Source organism: Bufo bufo, chromosome 5 (assembly GCF_905171765.1).
Source record: "Bufo bufo chromosome 5, aBufBuf1.1, whole genome shotgun sequence".
NCBI lineage: Eukaryota > Metazoa > Chordata > Amphibia > Anura > Bufonidae > Bufo > Bufo bufo.
Window position 1 is genome coordinate 271,698,389 of NC_053393.1, and position 21,415 is coordinate 271,719,803.

Below are 21,415 nucleotides of genomic sequence, written 5' to 3' on the forward strand. Positions count from 1 at the left end.
AGTGTGACTCCAAATCCAGACCTCCATGGGTTGAAAAATTTTATTTCCATTTTTAAATTTTTGTGTGATTTTGTTGTCAGCACATTCAACTATGTAAAGAACAAAGTATTTCAGAAGAATATTTAATTAATTCAGATCTAGGATGTGTTATTTTTGTGTTCCCTTTATTTTTTTGAGCAGTGTATAATTACACGCACTTCTTACGTTTCAAAGGCTTTTAATCGACAATTACATGACATTTATGCAAAGAGTCAGTATTTGCAGTGTTGGCCCTTCTTTTTCAGGACCTCTGCAGTACGACTGGGCATGCTCTCAATCAACTTCTGGGCCAATTCCTGACTGATAGCAACCCATTCTTTCATAATCACTTCTTGGAGTTTGTCAGAATTAGTGGGTTTTTGTTTGTCCACCCACCTCTTGAGGATTGACCACAAGTTCTCAATGGGATTAAGATCTGGGGAGTTTCCAGGCCATGGACCCAAAATGTCAACGTTTTGGTCCCCGAGCCACTTAGTTATCACTTTTGCCTCATGGCACGGTGCTCCATCGTGCTAGAAAATGCATTGTTCTTCACCAAACTGTTGTTGGATTGTTGGAAGAAGTTGCTGTTGGAGGGTGTTTTGGTACCATTCTTTATTCATGGCTGTGTTTTTGGGCAAAATTGTGAGTGAGCCCACTCCCTTGGATGAGAAGCAACCCCACACATGAATGGTCTCAGGATCCTTTACTGTTGGCATGACACAGGACTGACCTTTTCTTCTCCTGACAAGCCTTTTTCCAGATGCCCCAAACAATCGGAAAGAGGCTTCATCGGAGAATATGACTTTGCCCCAGTCCTCAGCAGTCCATTCACCAAACTTTCTGCAGAAGATCAATCTGTCCCTGATGTTTTTTTTTTAGAGAGAAGTGGCTTCTTTGCTGCCCTTCTTGACACCAGGCCATCTTCCAAAAGTCTTCGCCTCACTGTGCGTGCAGATGCGCTCACACCTGCCTGCTGCCATTCCTGAGCAAGCTCTGCACTGGTGGCACTCCGATCCCGCAGCTGAATCATCTTTAGGAGACTATCCTGGCGCTTGCTGGACTTTCTTGGATGCCCTGAAGCCTTCTTAACAAGAATTGAACCTCTTTCCTCGAAGTTCTTGATGATCCTATAAATTGTTGATTGAGGTACAATCTTAGTAGCCACAATATCCTTGCCTGTGAAGCCATTTTTATGGAACGCAATGATGGCTGCACGCTTTTCTTTGCAGGTCACCATGGTTAACAATGGAAGAACAATGATTTCAAGCATCACCCTCCTTTTAACATGTCAAGTCTGCCATTTTAACCCAATCAGCCTGACATAATGATCTCCAGCCTTGTGCTCATCAACATTCTCACCTGAGGTAACAAGACGATTACTGAAATTATCTCAGCAAGTCCTTTAATGACAGCAAGTACATTTTCATGGCAAAGAAAGACTATGCAATTCATCTGATCACTCTTCATAACATTCTGGAGTATATGCAAATTGCTATTATAAAAAATTAAGCAGCAACTGTTCCAATTTCCAATATTTATGTAATTCTCAAAACTTTAGGCCACGACTGTACACCCCCTCAAGGCATTCAAAACTGATTTTACAAATGTCGTTAACCCTTTAGGTGTTCCACAAGAGTTAATGGCAAATGGAGATAACATTTCAGAATTTAAATTTTTGGGCAAATTTTCCATTTTAATAATTTTTTTCTAATAACAAAGCAAGGGTTAACAGCCAAACAAAATGCTATATTTATTGCCCCGATTCTGTAGTTTTTCAGAAACACCCCATATGCGGCCATAAACTACTGTACGGGCACACAGTAGCGCATAGAGGGAAAGGTGCGTCGTGTGGTTTTTGGAAGGCAGATTTTGCTGGACTAGTTTATTTACATCATGTCCCATTTGAAGCCCCCTTGATGCACCCCAACAGTAGAAACTCCATAAAAGTGACCCCATTTTGGAAACTACGGGATAAGGTGGCAGTTTTGTTGGGACTATTTTTAGGGTACATATGATTTTTGGTTTATCTATATTACATTTTTGTGAGGCAAGGTTACCAGAAATATAAATTTTGAAATTTCATCTCCATTTGCCAATAACTCTTGTGGAACATCTAAAGGGTTAACGACGTTTGTAAAATCCGTTTTGAATACCTTGAGGGGTGTAGTTTCTTAGATGGGGTCGCTTTTATGGAGTTTTTACTCTAGGGGTGCATCAGGGGGGGCTTCAAATGGGACATGGTGCTAAAAAAAAAAGGCCATAAAAATCTGCCTTCCAGAAACCATATGGCGTTCCTTTCCTTCTGCGCCCTGCCGTTTGGTCATACAGCAGTTTACGACCACATATGGGGTGTTTCTGTAAACTGCAGTATGAGGGTAATAAACATTAAGTTTTGTTTGGCTGTTAACCCTTGCTTTGTTATTGGAAAAAAACTGATTAAAATGGAAAATTTGCCAAAAAATTGCTTTTTTGGCACCGTTTTTATTTCATTTTTTTGACCGTGTTCATCTGAGGGTTTGGGGGGATTTTTATAGAGCAGATTCTTACGGACGCGGCGATACCTAATATGTTTATTTATGTTTTACACTATATTATCTTTTTATAAACAAAAAAAAGTAATTTTAGTATCTCCATAGTCTAAGAGTCTTTTTTTTTTTTAGTTTTCAGCCGATTATCTTATGTAGGGGCTCATTTTTTGCAGGATGAGAGGACGGTTTTATTAGCACTATTTTGGGGGGCATATGACTTTTTGATCGCTTGCTATTACAATTTTTGCTATTACAATTTTTGTGATGTAAGGTGACATGCTGCATTATCTGAATAATGCAGGCATTTCCGGATGGCCTCAAACCGGGAGCGTGTCATGGCCATACTGTAAAGTGGGGTCTGGTAGAGGACATCCCCACTCTAGTAATGCCTGACACTAGGTTTCTTGACTAGGCCCATGTGCAGCACGAGGCCCCAAAATGTCCTCATCTCGGCTGCACTGACTGGGGTCCAGCCACTGGGCCTAGCCAAAAATGAGCCCGGGTGTTGAGCAACGAACTGTTGGGCGTAGTGCTCCACCATCAGATTTACAAAGTGGTCACTGGAAAAAAAGACTAAAATAGTCATATTCAGTGAAGCCCATTGTGGAAATCTGGATTCTTGGTTGGCCTACAAAATCAGGAATCATGGGCTCAAATCGGTCTGGGGTATACCAGACAGGTTCACCGGCAGGGGGCTCTGGTGGATGTAACTGGTGGGCCGGAAAACTAGTACGAGCCCCAAAGCTGCTCGTACTAGGGTGGGCCACAGGATCCCTAGCAGGGCGGTCCCCTGGCCTCATCATCATCGCTAGATGATGGGGAGGATGCGGATGACAACAGGAAAGTGGGGTCACTATTAAAATAATTGGTGGCAGTGGCCACAGGGTTCCCTCCTCCTCGTTGGTGGCAGTGGTAGCTTCTGATTACCGCTTCTGGAGAATGAATTTTTTATTCTCCAGTTGGAGGCAGTGCCCCCCTTGTCTTTTGAGGGCATTTTACATGGAACAAATTTTCACCGTATTTTTTTTTTTATGGCCTATTTATATATTGGTATAGGTTTAATCATGTCCCCCCTTAGACATCTCTTCTGAAGACTAAATAAATTCAGTTCTTTTTATCTTTCTTCATAACTAAGACCTTCATGCCCCTTATCAGTTTAGTTGCTCTCCTCTGTACTTTTTCCAGCTGCAGTGCGTCCTTTCTATGGACTGGTGCCCAGAACTGAACTGCATATTCCAGATGAGACTCTTTGTAAAGTGGTAATATTACATCCTTGCTCTGCGAGTCCATGCCTCGTTTAATGCATGACAATATCCTGGTGGCCTTAGAAGCAGCTGATTGACATTGTATGCTGTTATTTAATCTACCATCTACAAGGACACACAAATCCTTTTATATAAGTGACTCTCCCAGTGTTACATCACCTAGGACATATGAAGCACAGAGATTATTACTACCAAAATGCATAACTTTACATTTATCCACATTGAACCTCATTTGCCAAGTTGATGCCCAATCACTCAGAGTGTTCAAGTCAGCTTGTAGTATATAGACATCTTCCATAGACTGTATAGTACTACATAGCTTGGTGTCATCTGCAAAAATAGAAATGGTGCTATTAAATCCCATACTCTATATCAGGCATGCTCAACCTGCGGCCCTCCAGCTGTTGCAAAACTACATCTCCCAGCATGCCTAAACAGCCTACAGCTATCAGCAGGGCATGGTGGGAGTTGTAGTTTTACAACAGCTGGAGGACCGCAGGTTGAGCATCCCTGCTCTATATCATTAATAAATAAATGAAATAATAGAGGGCCCAGCACTGAACCTTGGGGTACACCACTTATAACTCAGGACCATTCTGAATAGGAATCATTGACCACAACTCTGGACACGGTTCTTCAGACAGTTTTCAATCCAATTCCAAACTATACTTTCTAAGCCTATAGACCTTACTTTACCTATTAAACGTCTATGAGGGACAGTATCAAAAGCCTTCGCAAAATCCAAGAAACACTACCTCCACAGCCACCCCTCTGTCCAGGCTACTACTCACCTCCTCATAAAAACAAATCAGGTTAGTCTGACAACTTCTGTCCTTGGTAAACCCATGCTGGTTATCACTTATAATATTATTTATAGTCACATACTCCTGTATATAGTCCCTTAAGAGTCCTTCAAACATTTTTTTCCACAACAGAAGTTAAACTAACTAGTCTATAATTACCTGTGGAGGACCTTGATCCTTTTTTCAATATGGGCACCACGTTTGCCTTGCGACAATCACTTGGCACTGTACCAGTACCTAGAGAATCTTTACAAATTATAAACAGGGGCACAGCAATGACTGAACTGAGCTCTTTAAGCACTCTTGGGTGTAATCCATCTGGACCCAGAGCCTTGTTCACATTTACCTTATTTAATTTATCTTGGACCATATCTACAGTTAGCCAATTGAGAATATTACTGGATGTACTAACAGCCCCAGCACCACAGATATCAGCTTCTTTCTCTTCTTTTGTATAAACAGAGCTAATAAAAACATTTAGTAACTCTGCCTTTTCCTTATCTTCAGTGACTACCCCCCCCCCCCCATTACTATTATTTAGGAGACCTACCTGCTCAGACCTTGGTTTTTTAGCATTTATATATTTTAAAAAAAATTGGGGATTTGTTTTGCTCTGTTTTGCCACCTGCTGTTCGTTTTGCATTTTTGCTTATTTTATCTCCTTTTTACAGATTTTATTAAGACCTTTGTAATCTTCAAATGCTACAGCTGACCTCTCAGATTTGTATTTTTTAAATGCTCTCTTTTTGTCTTATTGCACTTTTATACAGTAGCTGTTAGCCATGGGGGTTTTAATTTTAGCCGTTTATACTTGTTACCTAAAGGGATACATTTTTTAGTGCAATTACTCAATGTGGATTTGAAGCTCTCCCATTTATCCTCTGTATTATTATGTGACAGTAGCTGCTCCCAGTCTATACCCTGAAATGCTGCCCTCAACCCAGGGAAATTAGCCTTTTTAAAATTCTGTGTCTTTGCTCTGCCTGACTAAGTTTGCTTCTTATAATTTAGGGAGAATATAATTATATTGTGGTCACTATTAGGTACCTAGTGTTTCTCGAACACTAACATTACCAACAAGCTCTGCATCATTAGAAATTACCAGGTCCAACAAATCATTGACCCTAGTGGGAGCTTCTACAAACTGGCCCATAAAGTGGTCCTGCAGCAAGTTGAGGAATTTTCTCCCCTTTGTGGTTGAGGCAGAATCATGACCCCAGTCAATATATGGGAAGTTAAAATCTCCCATTATAACCATTGTCCCAGCCTGTGCAGCCCACTCTATTTAGTTATACAGTTGCATTTCTATCTCCTCTGTGATGTTAGGGGGTCTATAGATTACACCAAGTATTATTTTTTCAGTGTTTATATCCCTTTGAACTTAGGTTGCCACATCCTCACCATCTGCACCCACAATTGCCTCTTTCACACTTGTCTTCAGATCAATTCTCACATACAGGCACACACCACCGCCTTTTCTTCTGGCCCGGTCTTTCCTAAATAGTGTAAAACCCTCAATATTTACAGCCCAGTCATGCGAAGAATCCAACCATGTCTCAGCCACACCAACTACATCTATGTGTTCTTCTAGTACCATAGCCTCCAGCTCCCCCATTTTTCTAGCTAGACTTCTGGCATTTGTGAAAATTCATTTTAAATTACTATTACCTGTAAAGTGAATATCTAGGATTTTTGGGTCACCTTGGTTGATGTTTGTATGTAACAGTTTCCTGTTACCAGCAGTTCTATTTTACATCGGTGTATAGTTCTGACCAGTCTTCTCCCTACTTTCCCCACTAACCCCAGCCCCCACTAAATCCCCACTGTCCTCTCCTATATCCCACACTCTATCTACCCCTTTATTAGTATGACCCCCCACGCTCCCCCAGATCCTAGTTTAAAAGCTCCTCCAGCCATCTAACCATTATTTTCCCCCAGGGTAGTTGCACCCTCCCCATTAAGGTGCAGCCCATCCCTAATGTAGAGCCTGTAACCGACAGAAGTCGGCCCAGTTCTCCATGAACCCAAACCCTTCCTTCCTGCACCAGCTTCTGAGACACTTATTTAACTGGTGATGCTCGTGGCTATGGTAGTATTTATGAAAACACTACCTTGGAGGTCCTGGAATTGAGGACCGCCGGGTCTTCCCCAGCCACATCCAGCAATCTGTCAATCTGATCCGCAATATGCCGAACCTGAGCACCTGGAAAACAACACACTGTTGGCATTCATGGTCTCGGCGACAGATGACCCTCTCTGTCCTCCTAATAATAGAGTCCCATACCACCAGCATCTGTCTAACCTTTGCTGCACTCCTTTTCCGATCCTTCCTGCAGGGGACATCTTCCTGGTTGCTAGGAGAAATGCTTTGCTGCAGTGTTGCTGGCCCTGGGCTTTCATCCCTAAAATCAGCCAAACAGGCATATTTACTAGGGTGCTCCAGCTCAGGACTAGCCTCCCTGGCGCTTTTCCCTCTACCCCTTGTTCCTACATTAACCCCACTGCCTACTTGATAGTCCTGATCTTGCCCTCCTCCTCCCACCTCCATTTCACTGACCCCAGTCAGTGCCTGCACAGTGAGGTCTAAGCCTCTCTCCAGGTCTGCAATGCCCCTAAGTATTTCAAGCTGCTTATTTAGATACAAGATCTGGGCTTCCAAATATGCAACATGATTGCATCTAGTGCAAATGTATTCACCCTCGAATGGCTCTACAAGGCATGCATACATTGCACAGGACACACACTTAGTAGCATTGTCCATGGAGCACATGTTTAGATGGGGATGAACAGTAACGAAGGAAAACAGTAAATACGAGTTAGAATTGGACCCTGTCTGCTGTAGTTGGAGGACTACCTAGAATCAAGCCAACAATACACAAGGAAAATCTATCACACCTTAGTTTCTTGCTCCTTGTCTTAAACTCCGGTTCTTTAAACTCCACTTATTAACAATCCCACTTAGGCTTCATACACACGACCGTTGTTGTGGTCCGCATCCGAGCCGCATTTTTTTTGCGGCTCGGGTGCGGACCCATTTACTTCAATGGGGCCGCAAAAGATGCAGACAGCACTCCGTGTGCTGTCCGCATCCGTCGTTCCGTTCCGTGGCCCCGCAAAAAGGACAAGAATAGGCATTTCTACAATGGGCCGCTCGTTCCACAAATTGAGGAAGCCCAGGTAGAGCGAGCTCAGGATGAGTTCAGTGGTGCAATTAATAGCACCTGGAAGCACAAACCACTCCCCTTAACCAGGTAAACAGCAGAGAAAAAAAATGGGTTTAAATGTCAGTACCAAAATGCAAGCACTTAACTCACAAGGACCTTTGCTATAAATTATATTCAGCTATTTGCAATCACTCCCCACAGAATCACACTGGCCACCAGCACTCCGGTTCATTAAACTCCACTTATTCACAAGCCCCTATAGTACAGCAAGCCCAGATAGAGCGAGGACAGGTCAACAATACACTAGCACCGCACAACCCATTATGTCTAGGTTTGTCTGACTGTAAAGGGAATGTTCTGCTTCAGCTTTGGATGAACACATTAGTCATATGTCATATGCTGAGCTTTTCGACAGTTGGTTTAGTTAGATTTTCAGGGAAAACTACCAGTACTCTACTGCCAAAGAAAGTGGAGTAACACTGATTGTAGAACCAGACTACAAACGTGGTTTTCTTGTAATGTGAAATCATTTTGGCAGCTGTGCACAGGAGTATGTAGAATATTTTTAATCTAGTCTGTTTCACAGTAATTTTAGATGCAATTAACGAATAAAAAATGGTTGAAAAAATACACACAGGTATGTCAAAACAAATAAAATAAGAGACAGAAAAACTGCCTTTAACAGAAAGCTGATATTTTGTTATCCGTTGCACTGGTTTGATAAGATAAGAAGAAATTGAGTTTGCCAATTCATGACGCTGCTGAATTTCCTGTGAAATATAAAAAAAAAAAAACGCAATTAAGGGAGAAAATGGAAAAAAAATTAATAAAAAAGACAGTTGCAAAAAAAAAAAATTGTGTATATGAAGGGCACTTAGTTCTCAGTTATGAAATTTTTCAACTACTTAAATAATGTCTACACTAAATTAGGGTTTCAGGAGCATAATTACCACCATAGTGGCTTGCTTGGCCCAGGTCGGGGCAGCAGCCAGGCAGTGCGGGGAGGATACACTTACAAACCGATTCCAAAAAAGTTGGACACTAAACAAATCGTGAATAAAAACTGAATGCATGATGTGGAGGTGCCAACTTCTAATATTTTATTCAGAATAGAACATAAATCACGGAACAAAAGTTTAAACTGAGAAAATGTACCCATTTTAAGGGAAAAATATGTTGAATCAGAATTTCATGGTGTCAACAAATCCCCAAAAAGTTGGAACAAGGCCATTTTCACCACTGTGTGGCATCTCCCCTTCTTCTTACAACACTCAACAGACGTCTGGGGACGAGGAGACCAGTTTCTCAAGTTTAGAAATAGGAATGCTCTCCCATTCTTGTCTAATACAGGCTCTAACTGTTTCAATCGTCTTGGGCCTTCTTTGTTGCACCTTCCTCTTTATGATGCGCCAAATGTTCTCTATAGGTGAAAAGATCTGCACTGCAGACTGGCCATTTCAGTATCCGGATCCTTCTCCTACACAGCCATGATAGTTGTGATTGATGCAGAATGTGGTCTGGCATTATCTTGTTGAAAAATGCAGGGTCTTCCTGAAAGAGATGACGTCTGGATGGAGCATATGTTGTTCTAGAACCTGAATATATTTTTCTGCATTGATGGTGCCTTTCCAGACATGCAAGCTGCCCATGCCACAGGCATCATGCAACCCCATACCATCAGAGATGCAGGCTTCTGACTGAGCGTTGATAAACAACTTGGGTTGTCCCTTGTCCTCTTTGTCCGGATGACATGGCGTCCCAGATTTCCAAAAAGAACTTCGAATCGTGACTCGTCTGACCACAGAACAGTCTTCCATTTAGCCACACCTCATTTTAAATGATCCCTGGCCCAGTGAAAAACGCCTGAGCTTGTGATCTTGCTTAGAAATGGCTTCTTCTTTGCACTGTAGAGTTTTCAGCTGGCAACGGCGGATGGCACGGTGGATTGTGTTCACTGACAATGGTTTCTGGAAGTATTCCTGAGCCCATTCTGTGATTTCTTTACAGTAGCATTCCTGTTTGTGGTGCAGTGTCGTTTAAGGGCCGAGATCACGGGCATCCAGTATGGTTTTTACGGCCTTGACCCTTACGCACAGAGATTGTTCCAGATTCTCTGGCACCTGGAGTTGGAACAATTTTAATCACTCAGCGACTACTAAACAACTTTAACCGCCTCCGAACCGGTCGATTCATTCCTACTGGACACATATACGCGTCCTCTCGTGAGACGCAAGATTTCCTGTGAACGAGCGCACACAGGGCGCGCGTTCACAGGATCGGAAGGTAAGCGAGTGGATCTCAAGCCTGCCAGCGGCGATCGTTCGCTGGCAGGCTGGAGATGCGATTTTTTTTAACCCCTAACAGGTATATTAGAGCTACTGTTTTGATAACAGCGTCTAATATACCTGCTACCTGGTCCTCTGGTGGTCCCTTTTGCTTGGATCGACCACCAGAGGACACAGGCAGCTCAGTAATAAGTAGCACCAAACACCACTACACTACACCCCCCCTGTCACTTATTAACCCCTTATTAACCCATATAGACTCCCTGATCACCCCCCTGTCATTGATCACCCCCCTGTAAGGCTCCATTCAGACGTCCGTATGTTTTTTACGGATCCACGGATACATGGATCGGATCCGCAAAACACATAACGACGTCTAAATGGAGCCTTACAGGGGGGTGATCAATGACGGGGGTGATCACCCATATAGACTCCCTTATACCACCCCCTGACATTGATCACCCCCTGTAAGGCTCATCAGATGTCCGTATGTTTTTTACGGATCCACGGATACATGGGTCAGATCCGCAAAACACATACAGACGTCTGACTGGAGCCTTACAGGGGGGTGATCACCCCATATAGACTCCCTGATCACCCCCCTGTCATTGATCACACCCCTGTAAGGCTCCATTCAGACGTCCGTATGTTTTTTACGGATGCACGGATTCATGGATCGGATCCGCAAAACACATACGGACGTCTGAATGGAGCCTTACAGGGGGGTGATCAATGACAGGGGGGTGATCACCCCATATAGACTCCTGGATTAGTAGAACTACAGGTAACAGCACTCCGCTAGTCAATTGCACAAAGATATAAGCAAACACTGAAAAAATAACTGCTTGGTGGCCATACTTACTGCAAATGCAGCTAGAAGCTCTTTGCGAATATAAATTGATCAAAAATATTTCGGGCCCATCTACCGTCGTCAAGGTCGCTTCTAATCAGATGGGTCCTACTCTAACATGCCTCTCCTGGGCTTACAGCTACAATCTATATAATCAATTATATTCGCAAAGAGCTTCTAGCTGCATTTGCAGTAAGTATGGCCACCAAGCAGTTATTTTTTTCAGTGTTTTGCTTATATCTTTGTGCAATTGACTAGCGGAGTGCTGTTACTGTAGTTCTACTAATCAAGTGTGTTTTAGCCAAGGTAGCGTGCACCTGCGTTCTCATATTCACTTATTGTGGAGGTGCTGGTTCGTTTATTTTTTCCCATTGTCACTGCCACTAGGGGAGTGGCTCCCCCTGGTGGTGAGATTGAACCGTGCACCCACCAGCCCATTTACCATGTGCTTTTAAATCAGATAGCTTTTACAGCTGCATTCTACCAGCCCATTACTGCAGGCTCACAGCCTGGAGAGGCATGCGTAGGATGCAGCTTGGTACTACTTTGCCCAGATTGTAGGCTGTAAGCCCAGGAGAGGCATGTTAGAGTAGGACCCATCTGATTACCCCTGTAAGGCTCCATTCAGACGTCCGTATGTTTTTTACGGATGCACGGATAAATGGATCGGATCCGCAAAACACATACGGACGTCTGAATGGAGCCTTACAGGGGGGTGATCAATGATAGGGAGGTGATCACCCCATATAGACTCCCTGATCACCCCCCTGTCATTGATCACCCCCCTGTAAGGCTCCATTCAGACATTTTTTTGGCCCAAGTTAGGCTACTTTCACACTAGCGTTCGGGTGTCCGCTCGAGCGCTCCGTTTGAAGGGGCTCACGAGCGGCCCCGAACGGATCCGTACTGTCCCAATGCATTCTGAGTGGATAAGGATCCGCTCAGAATGCATCAGTCTGGCAGCGTTCAGCCTCCGTTCCGCTCAGCAGGCGGACACCCGAACGCAGCTTGCAGCGTTTTGATGTCCGCCTGGCCGTGCGGAGGCGTGCGGATCCGTTCAGACTTACAATGGAAGTCAATGGAGACGGATCCGTCTGTCCTGGCTCCGCTTTGACACGGATCCGTTCGAAAACGTTCACGTCTCTGCGCATGCCCAGTAACTTCCTGTCCCTCCCCCTCATCGTCGGCCATTTTGGATTATCGACTTGGTGAGACTGGTAAGTATGAAGTTTTGTCTGTTTGTCTATCTTTCTTTTTTTACTATCTATCTATCTATCTCTCTATTTCTATGGTGGGGGGGCTGCTGGCACTTGGTAAGGGGTGTGTGTCTGGAACTGTGGGAGCCGCTGGCACTGGTGGTGTGGGCTGCCTTTATGGGGGGGCTTCTGTCACTGGGGCTTCTGTCACTGGGGGGGGGGGGCTGTGTGGCTGGAACTGGGGGGGGTCTGCTGGCAATGGTATGATGTGTGTGGCTGGAACTGTGCGGTGCTTCTGACATTGCGGCAGTGTTTGTGGCTGGAACTGTGCGGTGCTTCTGACATTGCGGCGGTGTTTGTGGCTGGAACTGTGCGGTGCTTCTGACATTGCGGCAGTGTTTGTGGCTGGAACTGTGCGGTGCTTCTGACATTGCGGCGGTGTTTGTGGCTGGAACTGTGCGGTGCTTCTGACATTGCGGCGGTGTTTGTGGCTGGAACTGTGCGGTGCTTCTGACATTGCGGCGGTGTTTGTGGCTGGAACTGTGCGGTGCTTCTGACATTGCGGCGGTGTTTGTGGCTGGAACTGTGCGGTGCTTCTGACATTGCGGCAGTGTTTGTGGCTGGAACTGTGCGGTGCTTCTGACATTGCGGCGGTGTTTGTGGCTGGAACTGTGCGGTGCTTCTGACATTGCGGCAGTGTTTGTGGCTGGAACTGTGCGGTGCTTCTGACATTGCGGCGGTGTTTGTGGCTGGAACTGTGCGGTGCTTCTGACATTGCGGCGGTGTTTGTGGCTGGAACTGTGCGGTGCTTCTGACATTGCGGCAGTGTTTGTGGCTGGAACGTGCGGTGCTTCTGACATTGCGGCGGTGTTTTGTGGCTGGAACTGTGCGGTGCTTCTGACATTGCGGCGTGTGTTTGTGGCTGGAACTGTGCGGTGCTTCTGACATTGCGGCGGTGTATGTGGCTGGAACTGTGCGGAGCTTCTGACATTGCGGCAGTGTGTGTGGCTGAACTGTGGAGCTGCTGGCATTGGGGGGGCTGAGGGCATTGTGGGGAAGGTTGTTTGGAACTGGGGGGCCTGATGTCATTGTGGGGTGCTGCTGTCTCTGGGGGTGTTTATGGCAGTTGGGGGGGGGGATCATGGCTTCCTGTCGGATTCATTTTTTTGTATCATTTTATTATTAGGGTCGTTCCCAAAAAAGAAAAAAAAAAAAAATTATCTGCGGTGGGCAAGCCCAGACCTATATTTTTAAAAGTAAGTAATTAAAAAACAAAAATTGTTGATATATGAGAAATAGTGCTCTACAAGTTTCCTTTAACGTATCTGCATTTTGTCTGGTATTCTGTTGCGTACAGATGTCATCAAAGAAGACATCCATAGACTGGAGTGACCCACCCAGAAGGCGCCGCCGCCGTATTCAGTGGCCGGTAAGTATATAATTAACACTTGGAGTTTTTACTGTTTGATTCCTTGCATTAATCAGTATGTGCTCTTATTATAGATTTCATCATCATCATCTGCGGAGGGCTCTCCAGCAATGGCCAGCTCACCTGCCGAATCGCCAGCGTCCAGGGGAGGTGGACCAAGCCCGGACCGGGGCTGTCAAGAAGTAAGTATATATATATATATATATATAGATATCGTAATTTTATATTTTTTTTTAAGTACAGTCTTCTAAAAAAAAAAATATTTGTTTTTAGCAATCTGCACCTAGAGCCGCCAGCGAGGATCCCCCAGTCGCCTCCAGAGTCCGCGGGAATGAGCGTGGCGGTCGTAGACGTGTAAGTATTGAATTAAGTAGTTTTAATTAGCATTTTGTATTAGGATTTACATGAAATTTTGTATTTCCTTTTTTCAGGTTCCGTAGGCTCCACCAGGGGAAGATGAGGAGTTCGGGGTTCCGAGCATAGATAACCTGCTCCTCTCCGACTGGTGGAGGCGCGTCCAGCATTATGGGAGCCACTCCGACCGCCACCACGCCGATCATCGTCTACCCAGCGGCTCTGGAGGGGACATCTCTGCTTCAGTTTTGAGACCTGGGGGGATCTAGATGCGGCGGCTCAGGAGAAATATTGGTAAGTAAAACAATATGTATTTTAATACTTTAAAATATTGTTCTTTTCTTCATCATGCTGATTTTAGGTTTTTATTGTTTTTTTCGATAGTCAAACTGGTTACAACGCGTGTTGGCGATCTATCCGGGACCGCTTCAGGAGGGATTACAACAAGGAGGTTCAGGCCCCGAGTGGCTCCGGAGGAACCTCAGGGGCCACCTACATCCATACGGCGGCCCTGGGTTCCTACGAAGGGCAATGGCACCGAAAAGGTAAATATTTATAACAACTGTTCAAAAAATAAATTGTAAAGGGGCTGTCTGAGACAGCGGAGCGTTTGGCTCCCCTGTTTTGGCCAGCCCCCCCCACAGTCAGATGGACAACTGTTCTCTCCGTCTGACTGTAAGGGGCTGTCTGAGACAGGGTAGCGTTTGGCTCTCCTGTTTTGGCCAGCCCCCCACAGTCAGATGGACAACTGTTCTCTCCGTCTGACTGTGAGGGGCTGTCTGAGACAGGGTAGCGTTTGGCTCTCCTGTTTGGCCAGCCCCCCACAGTCAGATGGACAACTGTCTCTCTCCGTCTGACTGTAAGGGGCTGTCTGAGACAGGGTAGCGTTTGGCTCCCCTGTTTTGGCCAGCCCCCCACAGTCAGATGGACAACTGTTCTCTCCGTCTGAATTTAAGGGGCTGTCTGAGACAGCGAGGCGTTTGGCTTCCCTGTTTGGCCAGCCCCCCACAGTCAGATGGACAACTGTTCTCTCCGTCTGAATTTAAGGGGCTGTCTGAGACAGCAGAGCGTTTTAGCTTCCCTGTTTTGGCCAGCCCCCTATGGTATACGGTAGACATAGCATAGAACAGTGTTTTCCCAACCAGTGTGCCTCCAGCTGTTGCAAAACTACAACTCCCAGCATGCCCGCACAGCCAAAGGCTGTCCGGCATGCTGGGAGTTGTAGTTTTGCAACAGCTGGAGGCACACTGGTTGGGAAACACTGGCATAGAACATGGATGTTTTATTTAGAGAACAATTCCTAACTTTCATTTTTTTTTTTTCTACAGAAGGGCCAGCAGCACTCGGGAGCCTGACCAACCTCCTGAGGCGGAACCGGAACGGATCGCCAGCGCCAGCCCTCCTGTCCCTCATGCACGGCTCAGGATAATCCGAGTCCCCTACCGGGTCCCTCCGCTCAACAGAGGGCTCTTAGGTTTTCGTCAAAATTTGAGAGCCCTGTGAGCAGGCAGAGATCCGGTAGGCCAAATCGAGCTGATTATGCAAACCTTGTAGAGGTCGTTTCCGACGCTCTAGAAGGTTTTGCCCAACATCAGATGGAGTTTGGTGCTGACTTGATTCGCCGCTGGGAGGGGGCGGAGTCGGCGTTTCAACGCAGCCCAAACTACCATTATGGGCTAAGCATGATCAGTTTGATGGACTCAATGACGCCCGAGCAGTTGCATGAGTACAAGATCATGCTAGAGAACGGGTCATGGGAAATCATGCACCGCCCCCAACCACCACCCCCACCTACCCCCCATCCCACACCTACCCCCCATCCCACACCTACCCCCATCCCACACGAGTGGCCAGTACCCCCTGCCAACCTTCCTCCCTTCCCACCCCCCCGAGCATGTGTTTCCTTCTGCTTCTTTTCTTTCTCCTGCCCCGTATTTTCCTCCTACTTCTTTTTCAAACTCCCTCCACCTCTACACATGCTCGGGCTCCTCCTCCTCAGACCTTCCTTTCTCCACACCCCGCAATTACGCCCTGCAATCCTTTCCTGTGGCCCGTAGTTTTACCTCAGTGGATCGCCAGGACAGGGGGGCTACCATTGCCAGCCCCCGACCATCAACCCCACGACAGTCCACCTCCCCTCACCGTTATGAACAATTGTAAATATAATTTTTGGTTATATTTATTTTATTTATTTTCTGTAAAAAAAATAAAAAAATGTTTATACTTTACTGCACTGTGTCTGTGTTTTATTGTCCTGTACAGGAACCTCGGCACTATAGCTGTGTTGAAATAAAACTACCCTAGTCTCACTACTGTGCGTTTATTATAACACCCTTGGTAGTTTTTATATCAAAACAGCATTAGTGCCAATGTCGTAAGATCCATTAAAACCTGACCATCAATATTGAGCTATCTTTTGGCTCTTTATTGATCGTAGACCCTATGATTGGCACATGAACAAGCAAATGCTTGTTCATTGTTCAATCTTGTGCCCTTTCATATGAGCCCTTGTGGGAGTCACGGTCCATGAGCATCAGGAATTCATTAATAAATTGTGAATTTAACGTTTAATGATTTCCCGATGACGCTAATATAACTAGTGTGATTACCACAAGGGACACGCAAGGGACATACAGTTTTTAAAGGGGTTATTCACATAGACAATGGGGGGATTTCACTTGAATATGTCCCCATTGTCTGATAGGTGTGGGTAAACATTGGTAGGACCCGCACCTATATCGAGAACGGAGAGGGGAGCACTGTTGCTGTAGGACACATTTCCCATGGTATGTCCACCACCAAGCGCTAATCCCCGCCTCTCACATAGAAGTGAATGGAGGGCGGCAGCGCAGTGCGACCTCATCTACTTTCTTGGCTTCGTTCTCAATATATGTGAGGGTACCAGCCGTGGGACCCGCACCTATAAGACAATGTAGGTATATCTTAAAGTGGTATGCCCCCATTGTATGAGATGAGAAAACCCCTTTAAGGCCTCTTGCACAGGACTGTATGCCCCAAGAGACATACGGTCCGTGAGCGGGCCATATGTCCCGTAGTGGCATTGATCGTGCGCACGAGAGCACACAGCATCATAGTGTACAATCATCCTGTGCAAGTTGAGCTGCCCGCGGGGATATAGTCTTGCACTAATAGATCATATGAGTGCGGGACAATAGCCCAGTTTGCGGCACAACATGGTCAGCATCATGATGCTCTGTACTCCTGTACGCACGATCAATGACGATCAGGGACATATGGCCCGCTAACGAACAATATACATCTTTAAGTGCATGTAGTCATGTACAAGAGTCCAAAAGGTGTGGTCCATTATCAAAGCCGGACCAGCTTTGGAACTTCAACAAGATAGCCCTGGAGAAATGTAGGAGCATTAAAACCCTATAGATCTGAATACATGAAGATGGAACCTAAAGATACTTTTCCTTCCAAAACGGATCCGCTAAACGGATGACAAAACGGAAACCAACGTGACAAACGGATCCGTAAAACAGACGGATCCGTACAAACGGATCCGTCTGAATGGCTTCCGTTTGGCTCCGTTTAGTCAGTTTATTGACGGATCCGTTTGAAATGCCCTTCAAACGGATCCGTCAAACGCTAGTGTGAAAGTAGCCTTAGCGGAAATAGTTTTTTTTTATTATTTTTTAGTTTTTTTTCTTACAAAGTCTCATATTCCACTAACTTGTGTCAAAAAATAAAATCTCACATGAACTCACCATACCCCTCACGGAATCCAAATGCATAAAATTTTTTAGACATTTATATTCCAGACTTCTTCACACGCTTTAGGGCTCCTAAAATGCCAGGGCAGTATAAATACCCCACATGTGACCCCATTTCGGAAAGTAGACACCCCAAGGTATTCGCTGAGGGGCATATTGAGTCCATGAAAGATTGAAATTTTTGTCCCAAGTTAGCGGAAAGGGAGACTTTGTGAGAAAAAACAAAAAAACAAAAAATCTATTTCCGCTAACTTGTGCCAAAAAATAAAAAATTCTATGAACTCGCCATGCCCCTCATTGAATACCTTGGGGTGTCTTCTTTCCAAAATGGGGTCACTTGTGGGGTAGTTATACTGCCCTGGCAATTTAGGGGCCCTAATGTGTGGGAAGTATTTTGAAATCAAAATGTGTAAAAAATGACCTGTGAAATCCTAAAGGTGCTCTTTGGAATGTGGGCCCCTTTGCCCACCTAGACTGCAAAAAAGTGTCACACATGTGGTATCACCGTACTCAGGAGAAGTTGGGCAATGTGTTTTGGGATGTCATTTTACATATACCCATGCTGGGTGAAAGAAATATCTCGGTCAAATGCCAACTTTGTATAAAAAAAAAAATGGGAAAAGTTGTCTTTTGCCGAGATATTTATCTCACCCAGCATGGGTATATGTAAAATGACACCCCAAAACACATTGCCCAACTTCTCCTGAGTACGGCGATACCAGATGTGTGACACTTTTTTGCAGCCTAGGTGGGCAAAGGGGCCCAAATTCCAAAGAGCACCTTTAGGATTTCACAGGTCATTTTTTACACATTTTGATTTCAAACTACTTACCACACATTAGGGCCCCTAGAATGCCAGGGCAGTATAACTACCCCACAAGTGACCCCATTTTGGAAAGAAGACACCCCAAGGTATTTCGTGATGGGCATAGTGAGTTCATGGAAGTTTTTATTTTTCGTCACAAGTTAGTGGAATATAAGACTTTGTAATAAAAAAAAATAAAAAAAATAAATAAAAATAAATCATCATTTTCCGCTAACTTGTGAATAAAAAATAAAAAGTTCTATGAACTCACTATGTCCATCAGCGAATACCTTAGGGTGTCTACTTTCCGAAATGGGGTTATTTGTGGGGTGTTTGTACTGTCTGGCCATTGTAGAACCTCAGGAAACATGACAGGTGCTCAGAAAGTCAGAGCTGCTTCAAAAAGCGGAAATTCACATTTTTGTACCATAGTTTGTAAACGCTATAACTTTTACCCAAACCATTTTTTTTTACCCAAACATTTTTTTTATCAAAGACATGTAGAACAATAAATTTAGAGAAGAATTTATATATGGATGTCGTTTTTAAAAAAAAAATAATTTACAACTGAAAGTGAAAAATGTCATTTTTTTTGCCAAAATTTTGTTCAATTTCGATTAATAACAAAAAAAGTAAAAATGGCAGCAGCAATGAAATACCACCAAATGAAAGCTCTATTAGTGAGAAGAAAAGGAGGTAAAATTCATTTGGGTGGTAAGTTGCATGACCGAGCAATAAACGGTGTAAGTAGTGTAGTGCAGAAGTGTAAAAAGTGGCCTGGTCATTAAGGGTGTTTAAGCTAGGGGAGCTGAGGTGGTTAAAGGGTACTATAACCTTTGGGGGGGGGGGGAAATAAAATAAACACAACACGAAGGGGCAGAAGCTTGTTCAGCTTTCATCTGCTGTGGTTGGCTTTTCTCAAGTGTAGAGTACAAATCCATAGAAAACTTATGTGATCCTTAATCCACACACTCGAAAAAACAAGCGGAGTCAATGAAAGACAAAGGGGCAAATCACTAAGCAGTGCTTCTACAACTTTGTTTTTCTTTCAAAGGTATAAATACCCTTTAAACATAACAGTACCCTGTTATCTCTTCAGCACCATTTACAAAAAGGTTGCTTGAGATTATATGTGCCGACACTGCTGGACCATATGAACCCAAGGGAAGGGACGTTACAGAACAGCTCTGATGGATTAACACTTTAGATGCCAACATGGCACCGAGGGGGTTACACAGCATGAGGGGGGCTACCTCTGTCACTCTATTGATGCCCTACCATGATTGCCAGGTGTCTATGGTTGTCATGGCAGCTACAGTCCTAAAAAAAAAAAAGCCAGCCATGATTATATATGTCTAATAGTCTATACTACACTGTGCGCAGAATTATTAGGCAAATAAGTATTTTGACCACATCATCCTCTTTATGCATGTTGTCTTACTCCAAGCTGTATAGGCTCGAAAGCCTACTACCAATTAAGCATATTAGGTGATGTGCATCTCTGTAATGAGAAGGGGTGTGGTCTAATGACATCAACACCCTATATCAGGTGTACATAATTATTAGGCAACTTCCTTTTCCCTTTGCAAAATGGGTCAAAAGAAGGACTTGACAGGCTCAGAAAAGTCAAAAAATAGTGAGATATCTTGCAGAGGGATGCAGCACTCTTAAAATTGCAAAGCTTCTGAAGCGTGATCATCGAACAATCAAGTGTTTCATTCAAAATAGCAACAGGGGTCGCAAGTAGCGTGTGGAAAAACCAAGGCGCAAAATAACTGCCCCATGAACTGAGAAAAGTCAAGCTTGCAGCTGCCAAGATGCCACTTGCCACCAGTTTGGCCATATTTCAGAGCTGCAACATCACTGGAGTGCCCAAAAGCACAAGGTGTGCAATACTCAGAGACATGGCCAAGGTAAGAAAGGCTGAAAGACGACCACCACTGAACAAGACACACAAGCTGAAACGTCAAGACTGGGCCAAGAAATATCTCAAGACTGATTTTTCTAAGGTTTTATGGACTGATGAAATGAGAGTGAGTCTTGATGGGCCAGATGGTTGGGCCCGTGGCTGGATTGGTAAAGGGCAGAGAGCTCCAGTCCGACTCAGACGCAGCAAGGTGGAGGTGGAGTACTGGTTTGGGATGGTATCATCAAAGATGAGCTAGTGGGGCCTTTTCGGGGTTGAGGATGGAGTCAAGCTCAACTCCCAGTCCTACTGCCAGTTTCTGGAAGACACCTTCTTCAAGCAGTGGTACAGGAAGAAGTCTGCATCCTTCAAGAAAAACATGATTTTCATGCAGGACAATGCTCCATCACACGCTTCCAAGTACTCCACAGTGTGGCTGGCAAGAAAGGGTAATAAAAGAAGAAAATCTAATGACATGGCCTCCTTGTTCACCTGATCTGAACCCCATTGAGAACCTGTGGTCCATCATCAAATGTGAGATTTAGAAGGAGGGAAAACAGTACACCTCTCTGAACAGTGTCTGGGAGGCTGTGGTTGCTGCTGCACGCAATGTTGATGGTGAACAGATCAAAACACTGACAGAATCCATGGATGGCAGGCTTTTGAGTGTCCTTGCAAAGAAAGGTGGCTATATTGGTCACTGATTTGTTTTTGTTTTGTTTTTGAATGTCAGAAATGTATATTTGTGAATGTTGAGATGTTATATTGGTTTCACTGGTAAAAATAAATAATTGAAATGGGTATATATTTGTTTTTTGTTAAGTTGCCTAATAATTATGTACAGTAATAGTCACCTGCACACACAGATATCCCCCTAAAATAGCTAAAACTAAAAACAACTAAAAACTACTTCCAAAAATATTCAGCTTTGATATTAATGAGTTTTTTGGGGTTCATTGAGAACATGGTTGTTGTTCAATAATAAAATTAATCCTCAAAAATACAACTTGCCTAATAATTCTGCACTCCCTGTAGAAACTAAAGACTATTATACTTAGTATACCAAAGA

The 21,415-nt window shown here is 44.4% G+C and overlaps 1 protein-coding gene across 1 annotated transcript in view; it reads right to left on the reverse strand.

The window, feature by feature from the left end:
* The window catches only part of TRIO (trio Rho guanine nucleotide exchange factor), a 796,191-nt gene that overhangs the window by 354,644 nt on the left and 420,132 nt on the right, over window positions 1–21,415 (reverse strand). Inside the window, 1 exon segment of the mRNA XM_040431356.1 lies at window positions 8,447–8,551. Coding sequence (XP_040287290.1) covers window positions 8,447–8,551 — 105 coding nt within the window.